The sequence below is a fragment of the Amphiura filiformis genome, chromosome 6 (assembly GCF_039555335.1).
Source record: "Amphiura filiformis chromosome 6, Afil_fr2py, whole genome shotgun sequence".
NCBI lineage: Eukaryota > Metazoa > Echinodermata > Ophiuroidea > Amphilepidida > Amphiuridae > Amphiura > Amphiura filiformis.
The window spans coordinates 69,224,093-69,236,952 of NC_092633.1; the positions used below are offsets into that span (position 1 = coordinate 69,224,093).

Below are 12,860 nucleotides of genomic sequence, written 5' to 3' on the forward strand. Positions count from 1 at the left end.
AGGGGAAAACTATTCCAGATGGAGTATGTAAATTAAATGGAACAGCCATTCTAGAGGGAGTATGTAAATTAAATGGAACAGCCTATTTTAGGGCCATTTCAGAGGGAGTATGTAAATTAAATGGAACAGCCAATGGATATGTAATTTAACTGGAACAGCCTTAACGCTTCACGCTGGTATTTCCAATTATTATATAATACGGATCTGTCTGTTTAGTCCTATGTGTGTTGGGTGGGGGTGTGGGTGTTAGTAACAATATATGTAATTCTCTTGTGCTATCTGTGTACAAATTCTGAGCCCGGAAGCTGCTTTATTTGATGAGAAACGGCCGGCCCTTTGTTTTAACATTTGGGGCCCTGGGGCCCATTATATTTGAGTTATGAGGCTCATGTACATATGTTGAAGTATAATTCTATAGTTCTATCAGTAGGCTAAAGCTGGGCATTGTAGCTTCTTTATATACTGAGTAACGGCCGGCCCTATGTTTTAGGGTTTGGGGCCCTGAGTCCCATATTGTGTGACACATGGGGCTCATATACACATATAACAATATAATGCTGAAGACCGTTTAGTGTATCAAATCTGAACTCTGTAGCTGCTTTATTTACTGAGTAACGGCCGGCCATATGATTTAGCATTTGGGGCCATGGGGCCCATATAATGTGATATATGGGGCTCACATGTACATATAACAATATAATTTTCAGGTGCAATCTGTGTACAAACTCTGAGCCCTAAAGCTGCTTTATTTGATGAGAAACGGCCGGCCCTTTGTTTTAACATTTGGGGCCCTGTGGCCCATAATATTTGACTTATGCGACTCATGTACATATGTTAATGTATGATTCTCTAGTTCTATCAGTAGACTCAAGCTGGGTATTGTAGCTGCTTTATTTACAGAGTAACGGCCGGCCCTATGTTTTAGCGTTTGGGGCCTGGGGCCCATATTATGTGACACACGGGGCTCATATATACATATAGTAGTATTATGCTTAAGACCTATTAGTGTACCAAATCTGAACCCTGTAACTATTTTATTTGCTGAGAAATGGCCGGCCCTTTGTTTTAACATTTGGGCCTCTGGGGCCCCTAGCCTTTAACATCTGGGCCCAAAATGGGCAAAAGGCACATTGAAAACTTAGGGCTCATACATGTACCACATATGAGCCCTAGTACCCTTATAGTTTTAGAGCTAGCCTTGTCAATCTGTTGCCCTTATTTTAACATTTGGGGCCCTGGGGCCCATAATATATGACATATGGGGCTCATGTAAACTTGTATATATAGAGTACCCCTGGGGCTATCAGTGTACCAACTCAGGGCTCTGAGGCTGCTTCATCTGATGAGAAACGGCATGGTTTGTGTTTTTACATTTGGACCCCTGGGGCCCGTGACCTTTGACCTCTGGGGCCGAGATGGGCAAAAGGCACATCTACGGGGTAGGGCCCATAAGTGTACTACATATGGGCCCTCGGGCCCTTGTAGTTTTAGCGCTAGCCTTGACAGAATGTTGTGTTTGATAGAAGAAGGAGAAGGAGGAGAAGGAGATGAAACCACAGGATGGCAATATACCCGTCCATGCTTCGCATGCGGGTATAACTAGAAGGCTATATATTTGTACACAAATACGGCTATACCCGCATGTTATCGGTGTACCCAAACTTACAGTCCTTATTTGCTGAGGACTTAAAATAAAGAAATTGTAAAAAGTCGCCCAATTGGGCAGAAAATGTGTACAAAGTGAAAGTCCAAGTCACAAGCTTTAATTGAATGCAGGTTGCACTGTCGCAGCACTTAAAATAAAGAAATTGTAAAAGTCCCTCCCAGGGGAGTCGTCTCTCTTACTCCCCATAGGTTGCTGTTGTCAGTCTCTCTTACTCACAGTGAGGCTATGCAATATTATTAGGGGGAAACTATTCCAGAGGGAGTATGTAAATTAAATGGAACAGCCATTTCAGAGGGCGTATGTAAATTAAACGGAACAGCCTTTTTTGGGGCTATTTCAGAGGGAGTATGTAAATTAAATGGAACAGCCAATGGGTATGTTATTTAACTGGAACAGCCTTAACGCTTCACGCTAGTATTTCCAATTATGATATTATAATACGATCTGTCTGTTTAGTCCTACGTGTGTGGGGTGGATGGGTGTGTGGGTGTTAGTAACAATATAATTCTCAGGTGCTATCTGTGTACAAATTCTGAGCCCGGAAGCTGCTTTCTTTGATGAGAAACGGCCTGCCCTTTGTTTTAACATTTGGGGCCCTGGGGCCCATAATATTTGACTTATGAGGCCCATGTATATAATTATGTTGAAGTATAATTCTCTAGTGCTACCAGTAGACTCAAGCTGGCCACTGTAGCTACTTTATTTACTGAGTAACGGCCGGCCCTATGTTTTAGCGTTTGGGGCCCTGGGGCCAATATTATGTGATATATGGGGCTCATATGTACATATAACAATGTATTTCTCAGGTGCAATCTGTGTACAAACTCTGAGCCATGAAGCTGCTTCATATGATGAGAAACGGCCGGCATTTTGTTTTAACATTTGGGGCCCTGGGGCCCAATATATATGACTTATGGGGCTCATGTACATATGTTGAAGTATGATTCTCAAGTGCTATCAGTAGACTCAAGCTGGGCATTGTAGCTGCTTTATTTACTGAGTAACAGCCGGCCCCATGTTTTAGCATTTGGGGCCCTGGGGCCCATATTATGTGACATATGGGGGTTATATATACATATGACAATATAATACTAAAGACCTATCTGTGTACCAAATCTGAACCCTGTAGCTACTTTATTTGCTGAGAAACGGCCGGCCCTTTGTTTTAACATTTGGGCCCTGGGCCCCCAGCCTTGTACATCTGGGGCCAAAATGGGCAAAAGGCACATCTACAACTTAGGGCCCATACATATGCCACATATGAGCCCTAGTGATCTTGTACTTTTAGAGCTAGGCTTGTCAATTTGTTGCACCATATTTTAACATTTGGGCCCCTGGGGCCCATAATATATAACATATGGGGCTCTTGTATATTTGTAAATATAGAGTACCCCTAGGGCTATCAGTGTACCAACTCAGGGCCCTGAGGCTGCTTCATTTGATGAGAAATGGCGTGCTTTGTATTTTCACATTTGGGCCCCTGGGGCCCGTGACCTTTGACCTCTGGGGCCAAGATGGGCAAAAGGCACTTCTACGGGGTAGGGCCCATAAGTGTACCACATATGGGTCCTGGGGCCCTTGTAGTTTTAGCGCTAGCCTTGACAGAATGTTGTGTTTGATGGAAAAGGAGGAGAAGAAACCACAGGATGGGAAGATACCCGTCCATGCTTCGCATGCGGGTATAAAGAGCATAAGGAGAATATATATGCCCTGTTACACAGGCATATATAAGAAGAAGAAGAAGGAGAAGACTAAAGAGCATAAGGAGAATATATATGCCCTGCTACACAGGCATATATAAGGAGATGGAGAAGAAACCACAGGATGGGAAGATACCCTGCATGCTATTGCATGCGGGTATAACCACAGAATGGGAAGATACCCTGCATGCGCTGCATGCGGGTATAATGAAAGGCTACACTCTTTTGCAAAGATCTATCGCACTGGCCGACCTATAGCGTAAGGGGTGGTGCAATAATTATGTGTACCCCGGGGTGAATTATAGGGGGGCAAAGATTTTTGGCAGACCAAAAGGGGCAAGCATTTTTGGCAGGTCGAAAGGGGGGGTCAAGCGATTTTTGGCAGGTCGAAAGGGGGGGCAAGCAATTTTTGGCACATATATTTTGGGCACCGTTTCTATATTACGCCCTAAAAAGGCGTAGGAAAACGTTACGAAGACGTTCAAATATGCAAAATTTCCTGCTCGCTGCGCTCGCATTATATGTTAAGACAATTTCAGGTTTTAAATTCAGGTTCCCCAAAATCTTGCATGTGTAAGGGGGGGGGACACAGGTTTTTTGGCACATCGAAAGGGGGGCAAAGGTTTTTGGCACGGCCAAAGGGGGGCAAGCGTTTTTGGCAGACCATTTTGAGAATTCACCCCCGGGGTACACATAATTATTGCACCACCCTAAAATCACGCCTGTGCTCGAGATGACTCCAAAAGAGAGTTCCTATTGAAGCAGTCAAGTGGTTTTATTAGTGTCAGGTTGACTCAGATTTGTTGTCGTCTCCAGGACAAACGTAGACTCTTTTTAAAAGATCATTTTCAGCACGTTTTTTCTGTGTGTTAGTTGAACTTAAAAGATAAAGAAACAACAACAACCAGTGGTGCCAATCCGTCTTGAAAAGTGGGGAGGGGGCATAATGCATATGGCTTGAATTATCAAAAAGTAGCTGAAAAAAGGTCATTTTGCCAAAAAATGGGGGAGGGGCAGGGTTAACGCATGATAACAACAACAAACCATGCATATTTTACATCAAAGTTATAGAAGCGTTTTTAAAAATAACAATTATTTAAACAAAAGAAACACATAATTTAACAACAAAATCAGTAAGAAATTGAAATAAATGCGTTTTAAGTGGTTAAATTATTAAGTCTGAGAGTTCTTCACATGTAATAGAAAGATGAAAAATGTACGGTGACCGTACTGAGTTGATGAGCATTACAACCAAAGCATAAACAACAAAATAGCAATAATAGCCAGGGTTTAAACTTTATATTCACTTAAAATGACATAGACCATTGTTATCTTTTAGTTTCAGAATCCACAACGGCGGTTTCCGGAAACCTTACCGGCATGGAAAAAAGGCAACCAAGACTCGAAACAATGTCTTCTGAACTTGAAACTGAGGCTAAAATAGCAAAAGACATACGAAACGTTGATATGGGCAAGAAGCAACAGAATTTGGATGGTGTTGGTGTCACTGGAGATTCTTCAACATGTCTAGTTTCTGATTGTATATGTAAAGTTAGTATATCTTATGTAAAGTTAGTATAGCTTAGATCATCTTTCAAGGCTCTCATTTTTCTGGTACCTTTAGAATCTGCCATTTAATACACGTGTCAGATAATAACTCATTTGAACTTCTTAGCTATTCTTCGTAAAACAATAATATGAAAAATGTGTGCTCTGTTATATAGTTTTAAGGGGCTTTATTAAAAGTGCCGCTACTAGCCGGTAATTCAATTTATAAGAGGCTCAAAATTACAGTCTAAAAGTTAACATGCAAGTTACATGATGTAACATGTTCATTGAAATGTTAAAGAGACACTTCGAAATTGACATAAATGTACTTTGAACTCAACAGGTCTTGTGGTGCCAGAATGAAACACGAATCATAATTTGCTATTTAAAAAAATAGGTTTAAATATACGTCTTGTGGTTCTTGATGTGTTTCAAAATATGGAAAAATAATGTCACCACTTTTGACATAGAACCTGAAGACCTATAAACACCGCACGTACTATATTAATGATATTTCCTTGACAGACTAATCATGGTACTTTTGATGTCAAGAAGCTTCAACATTTCTTCAAGGTCATTTGACGGCTAAGATATCCTGCGCAGAATTACTTGGAAAATGATAGATTATACGGATGAGAAAAATCTTTTTGAAAGCGTTTTTAAATTTACGCAATTTGTTATTATTTCAAAATCTTTGTACAGGGGATGTTTTGGGCATGTCGCCAAGTTTACTAAATCAACAAAATGTATGGAAACTGATAATAATTTTTTTAAATATAATTTTCTCTCCTTTATATCCACTGACTATAAAACTTTTTTCTTATTCATGCAGTTTCTTGCAAAATGGTTATTTGATAATTGCACTATTGCAGTGTTTTTTCCAATATCTTGGTCAAAATAAAACCTAAATTATGGAATTGTTTTTTTCCGCTAACCAAAAGTCCCAATTTAAAAAAAAAAAGGTGTTATGAAACGTTATGAAATTAAACGTCGCTTAAAACTAACAAATCTCCTGTTCCCTGTAGCAATTTCTGCTTTTGCGAAGTTTTGCTTATCATGCTTATTGTATATTTTTAACAGGACGATACTGTAACTCTTAACAAACTAAAAGAAGTCCAAGGTATTGTACAGCGATTGCTCAATGGCAATGACAAGATACAGACGTCAGGTAAGTTATCCAAAACATACGTGTATAATTTGGTGCATATCCGCCTTCCTTCGTGGCGGTGTATTGCTTAATTTTGGCACTTCTACAGGTAGATCACGATTGCTCCTTTTTAGTAGGCTTAGTCTTGTTGAGAAGAAATAAGATAAGGAAGTTGTCCCTTGTTGCACTTGCACCTGGTGATGTTGCTTACAGGTTTTATTATGAGAATGACACGCCAAAGGCAACGTTGTTGATCTGTTGCATTGTCTTCTTTCTAGCGGATATCAATAAAGCTCGACATTTGCTTGTGGTTATGCAGCAGCGCCTTCGTCAACTAGCCAAGGTGCAACAGAGTCGCTTGCAGGATCTCCGTCAACTTATGAAGCAGTCGTGTGAGAGTCAACCCCAGATCTGAAACTGCAGTTACAACGGGTAGGTTGAAGTTGGTCCTTGTGATTGTGCAACCATCATGACTTTGTTATATCTTAGCGGCGCGGCCGCGGACTGTAAAGCCAACAATAATTTTGAAAGCAAACGGGAAGGGAATATACAATGCACGTAATTATGCGCTTTTCACAAGTCTTACTTTTAATTAATATGAAAGCAATAGTGTGTTTCTGGTTGGAATGTATCTGCTCATTTGTTTTCACAAATAGCATAACACTTATTCATAACTTTGTTATTTTATGAAAACAGATTATGTTTGAAAAACAAGAGATGCTTCAGCTTCTAAAAACTCACCGTAGTATAGCTGCAACACTCCAAGATGTTACCAACGAATCATCATCGGGTAAAAGTGGAGGACATGCCACAGGTAGCAGTCAAAGTAATGCAAGCGATTCAGGAAGTATCAACTCGTCTACTTCGCGTAATTCCATGTCACTGATTTCAGAAACATCTCGACCACATAATATCAAAAGGAAAGATTTACCTATACCTTCAGCAAGTTCCCACTGTCACAGTCCAGCCACAGCTTGCGATAAAGGTTTAACTTCAAAACAGTATCCTGCAAGCAGCTACCAAACAACTAGTCCAACTCGAGTTCCTTCCACAACGACTAAAACATATGCGATGGAAACATCAACGGATGTAGATATATCCAATAAATCGATGCCTGAAGGAAGTCGTCGCAAGTGGGTACCGCCATTTGCTCATGTCGGCAAAGATGCTGAGATTTCAAATTTTAAACCACTACCGTCAGAAAACCAGACTGCAGCTTGTACAGTTGTGTCTTCACAGCCAAATATCATGGTTTCAAGAAATGAAATGTCCAAAATATCTACATTAGATTCAACTACTTCCACAGTTACGACAATGACCATACCGAGTACACCAAGTTTATCGTCGAAAACGCATGAGTTGTCAAATCCTTTGAGCAATCATAGCGAAATTCAAACTGCCACGAATACCGACTCGGTATCTGCATCTGTACATCCTGATCAGAAAGCTGTGAGTGGTGGAGGGGCGATAATACAGACCCCAGCAATACAAAGCTTACCGTTGACCATTGCTGATATCAATAAGGTTATCAACTATCATCTAAATCAGAAACGTCAAAGTTCTGAGAAAAGTCTTGATCGTTTTGACCAAAAAATGCCCGAAGGTCGTAAGCTTGCTGTTGTGACAAGTGGCACACCAATGTCCCATACACAACCAACCCTAACAGTTCATCAGCAACATCTTCCAAGTACACAAGTTACTGTCAGCAGGCAAGTACCCACTATAATGTCTCAAAACATTCCCATTCCAAGCAGAATTTCAGCAAATATTCAATCACTCACTGCAATTCCCTCTACGAAGCGGATTGATCTTCATATTCCAAGCAGACAATTTCCGTCCACTGTGGTCTCTGCAGCAGCTACTCCAGCAAGTAGCCAATCATTCAAAATAGCCACTACGCCTGTTGCAATACCGAATAAAGTACTACCTGTGAGTTCGGAAACAGCCACATGGAACTCGGGCCTTCCTGAGCCTCTACAACCACACCTATCTAAAAATGTCACTTTCTCATCAAACTCCGGCGTCTTTGCTTCAAGGCAGCAAGGTCTACCACCTTCAGGAACCTTGGATCATCAACAATCGCAGCAGAGCCAACAGTTACAAAGGAAACCAGCAACTGTAATACAACTTCTTGAGGCCAAACTTCTCCAGCCAGGACAAGATGTGCTATCCTTAGCATACAGTGGGGACGTAAGTGGTAGAAAGAAATGTATTTGTTTCAAAACTGCGAGCATCATATTTTTTCTCAAAATGCGTTTTTTACAAGAAAAAATTCAATCAATTGGTTTGATTTGATGCACAATATTTATATTTCATTAAAAAACTGCCGTTGCAGTCAGGAATTTTCAGTCATTTTGAAATTGCGAGTTTACTGTGGATAACAACGCTAAATCCTTAATTTAGTGACATTTGACACGTTTTTCTGTTAAATATAAAAACCCAAATAACACCACAAAAAACAAAGAACCTGCCAAGGTCTGGCGACATGTAAGAGAATTAAAAAAATAACAATGACAGTTAAGACCACTTTGCCGAGTCAAGGTCAAATGTGCCAAAGTATACCCTTTTTTTGATTCCATAGTTTGCCTCACTCTATAGTCACACGGGCTGAAACTCGATTGTTCAATACTTGAACTGACTGAAATCTCTGCAATAATTATAATAAAATGATATCATATAATTGAAAAAGAAAACCATTATTATGAGCTGTTTTTGCTTTACGTTACATTAACATGATTAATTTATTCCAACTACTACTTGTTCAACAGGGTAAAGTTTACCGAGGTTCGCTAGATTCCAAAGGCATCATTTCAGACAAGAGTAGAGGTCGCTTTAGTGGTCCTAGTCAATGGACAGCTGCAGTTATGAGTAAGACCGTCATGTCAGTATCCAGAGTTGCATGGAAGTCGGTGTTTTTCAAAGGAAAGTCTCTTGCTATGTTACAACAAGAATGGAACAAAAGACAAGGTATGGAATTCAAAGCAGAGTATGTTGGACTTTCGTTTTTGTAAAGTATTATTTGGATAGTAATTCACAAACCAGATTTCAAACGTTATGAATTCTAAAAATTGGTGATTATCTACCACAAAGGTTGTTATATTGATGTTAAATTTGTCTCCCCAACAGCACGAAATACTGAAATAAGCTCTGCACCTCCAGAAGTACCTGCAAGTAACACCTCTGTTGCAGAGACACTCAAAGTTACGTTGAACCCAAGAAGTATAATGTTGAAGCCAAATCTTCGAGTACAGCTGGTGATGACAGAAGAATTGAGTCCAATCACCAAAGACGACTGGGAAACCATGCCATCTGGTCTCTATGCTGATATCAACCAGTGGGAGACATAACTGCCATGCTTTATCGTTGCATCAGGCTATCAAAGTAAAATACTAACTACCATATGTGTTATGAAAATTATTATAATTCTTTCATGGTTTGTTTCATGCTTGTATGATAATTGTGATGTCAATTACTGATGTTTTTACTGCGTTACATTGTTGGAAAGAAAAGAAACGACAAATATACAAATGTTGGTTCTGTGAAGTTTTGAACATATCTGTTTTACCTTGACAGTAAATGAAACTCATCATGAATGCAATTGAAAATAAAATGGTTCATGATCTGGGGTGCACCTTCAACTTTTGGCCACTATCCAGTCGAACAGGCGATCAATACAAGTTACCAGCCTGACAAGAACTTTTCTCCATGGACATGATAGTTGTTTTTGAACAGCTTAAAAGTGCTAACAGCCAGCAAGATATCTTTAATTTTACCAGTCCAAAAAGAAAGTTCTAGACTGGGGTTCAAGCACCTCCCTGTTCATAATTTATCTAGGTTTGATAAGAAATATCAGGAGTCAAACACATAATTATATAAAATCAAAATGTTTATTAAAACATGAAATACATGCATTCAGTTTACAGCATATTAAATTTCTCCTCAAATGACGGCAATAAGAAAAAAACTCTTTAAAATTTCATAACTATAAAGTCAAAAGTAAAAATAACTTGTATTAAGTGAACAACCTGTAAGCAACTAAGTAAATGAAGATGCAGGATGATGCAATAGGGATAAGGAATTAAAATATAATTCAGTTCACATGTACAGTCTATCGATGCTCATGTGCACTCAGTTCATCAGTAAATTTGAAGGATCGTGCATCATCTTACATTGAAACACTCAAAATTAATAAATATAGACCTTATCTGAAATGACAGTCTTGATGTGTACAAAAATGGATTAAATTTATATAATTTGTGCTGCACACATTATAATCATAATTCATGAAAGAAGTATCCAAATCCTTATGGGCATGATATGCCTGTGTGATATGATAAATTTCTAAAAACTAGTATCAATATTGTTTTCATTATGGTAACTGTATGTAGTCTGTAGAGAATAAGTAGTATTTTAACAATTACCATTATCTTGTTTTCTGTCAAATAAGACTGAATTATAATGTAATGTCAACCTCTGAAGGATCACATTCTGTAAGGGGTCAAATCAAAACTCGACCGCCGGTTGCCCGCCGGTTCCGGGCGGTTCCGTCCGGTTCTAAATTATACACAGTAATGAGGTCAGTCGTCACACCCTGGTTCATATGGCGGTTGGTATCATCAGTGAATAGGTGGAGTGATTTCAAGTGGTTTCTTTTCAAATTGTGTACAATAGGAGCGGGAATATGAATAATCGATTTTCCTTCTCGGAGTTCTTCTCAATCAATGTAGCTACTTTAAGCATTTTGTTTTGATAAAATATAAGCAGAGACTTGGTCTATTTATTTCTAATTATTTTACATCGTGACAAGTTAGACAAAACCTATTTTAAAGTTTCATTTCCGAGGGGATAATCGCGATCACGCAATTCTGCATGTTTTAAAACACAAGGGTAATACATTTTTCATAAACTGTGTTTATAATCGAAATAAAGAAAAAAAAAAATGAATCAAAGAAAGAAAGAAAGAAAGAGTAGGGTCATAAGATGACCAAAGAAGGGAAGCGAGAGGGTGAGAGGAAGACGGAGAGGGAGGATATGGAGAGGTGGAAAAGGGTATGAGATTTGTCACATCACATGACACATGTGATGTGTCACATCACATGAGAGAGAGGGGGATAAAAACTACACTAGCTTCGTAATCTAGGTCATATTAGGCCGGTATATTTGGCCTACAATGATGTTGGCCAGGCTCGTTGAGGTGATGTGCCAGAAGAACTAATGATTTTACAAGATCGACCAAATATATACGAATCCCATCACCCCTCACCACCGAGCCCTTCATCAACACCAATGGAGATTAGCCAGGAGGCAGGGTGGCAAGTCATTCCCCTCCCATACTCAGTCGTCAGAAACGGACAAAATCTTTCTTTCGGTCTATTTTAGACCGAAGATCAACCCCATTTTGGGCTATCATTTTTCGGAGGGGGGAGGGTAGGTGTCCCAAGTATACCGGAAGGAGAGGGGTCATAAATGTTTGCAAAGACAAATGGGGGGGGTCATAAAAACTTTGATGACCAAACTGTAGGGAGTCATATGACCACAGGTAGTGTGTTTGTTTTCTTCAAATAGATTCAATACATTTTTAGCCTGTTTAGGGGTGTGTCGGTGGTGGGATCATAAAATTGTTGTTGCCGAAATAGACGGAATCGTAATTTTATTGACGCCGACGCTTCTATCTCGGCTGAGACTCTCGGTAATGCCATTCTGTGAGTAGATCTGCGTAGAAGTCCCTTGAAAATTCCTTTTTAAATCTCGAACTTGAACACGAATCTCAAAAATGAGAGCCTTCTGGAGGCAGATTTAAACTAATGACGATATAAATATGTCCATCACCAATACAGGCCTATGTGATTCATAAAATAATAAATTCACAACTTCTAAATTACTTAACCTATAGAAGTCATTGAAACACTGTTCTGCACTGAAATTAACTGATCTAAACAATGGCGATATATTCAAGTAATTTTAACCATAAACAAGAAATCATTTCCAAAATTAATTTGCTTTGATGACAAGCCAATAGACACAAGACTAAGAAAATCGATCATCGTGTAATACTTTCAAGTATGGGCTATTGTGACCGTGAAATTTCAAGTATGCGCTTATTGTGATCATGAAATAAACATATCGACATTTTGTTAATCTCTCCGGTTATGTGCTTAAACCAACCGGCGGTTGCTACTCATGCATTCTTGAATATTCATATACAAATGACCTCTGCCAACCGGACGGAACCGCCCGGAACCGGCGGGCAACCGGCGGTCGAGTTTTGATTTGATCCCTAAATTTCTTCAACATCCCAAAAATATCAACATTTAGTGTTCTTTTCATGACATACAAATTGTATTTCTCAATAAGCATGGAAATTAGTTTAGTTATAACAGGGTGATTAAAAATGTCAATTATACGAGGGGGTATCAAAAAGTTTTAGAAATCGCCCAGAAGTGAAAGAGCTATATCAATGAAATTTTGTCAATGCAATCACTGGTCCTTATGTACATTATGGTCAAAAATGGTCTCATAGGTATGTTTACTTTTTTTACAGGTGGCACTAGATGCCAATAACCCGCTGCCCCAGTTACTGCGCATAAACTGCAAGATTGAGAAAATTGAGGCAAGCAGCATTATTAAGATCCTGCTTTTGAAGGGTTGCAGTGCCTAGAAAATTGATGATGAAATGAAAGTTATCTTCAATGGTGATTGTGATATGTCACTGTCAGTTTTGGAAAAGGAATTTTATTTCATCACAGATTTTCTGGGCACTGTAACCCTTAAAATGGAACTTAATCATGCTGCATGCCTC

General features: G+C 39.2%; 1 protein-coding gene across 1 annotated transcript; it reads left to right on the forward strand.

Moving 5' to 3' along the window:
• The first annotated feature begins 4,756 nt into the window (after positions 1-4,756).
• On the forward strand, positions 4,757-7,360 carry LOC140154325 (uncharacterized). Its single transcript, XM_072176897.1, has 4 exons — positions 4,757-4,917; positions 5,995-6,082; positions 6,340-6,493; positions 6,758-7,360. Exons 1-3 carry the CDS (start codon positions 4,777-4,779, stop codon positions 6,474-6,476), a joined length of 366 nt encoding a protein of 121 aa, XP_072032998.1. The 5' UTR covers positions 4,757-4,776; the 3' UTR covers positions 6,477-6,493; positions 6,758-7,360.
• Positions 7,361-12,860: the final 5,500 nt, after the last annotated feature.

What these genes read in the sequence shown, in the direction of transcription:
- LOC140154325 (XM_072176897.1), top strand. Translation starts at nt 4,777, where the DNA reads ATGTCTTCTGAACTTGAAACTGAGGCTAAAATAGCAAAAGACATACGA. An exon ending in TTTCTGATTGTATATGTAAA is followed by an intron (nt 4,918 to 5,994) that starts GTTAGTATATCT and finishes TATTTTTAACAG; the next exon opens with GACGATACTGTAACTCTTAA. An exon ending in TGACAAGATACAGACGTCAG is followed by an intron (nt 6,083 to 6,339) that starts GTAAGTTATCCA and finishes TCTTCTTTCTAG; the next exon opens with CGGATATCAATAAAGCTCGA.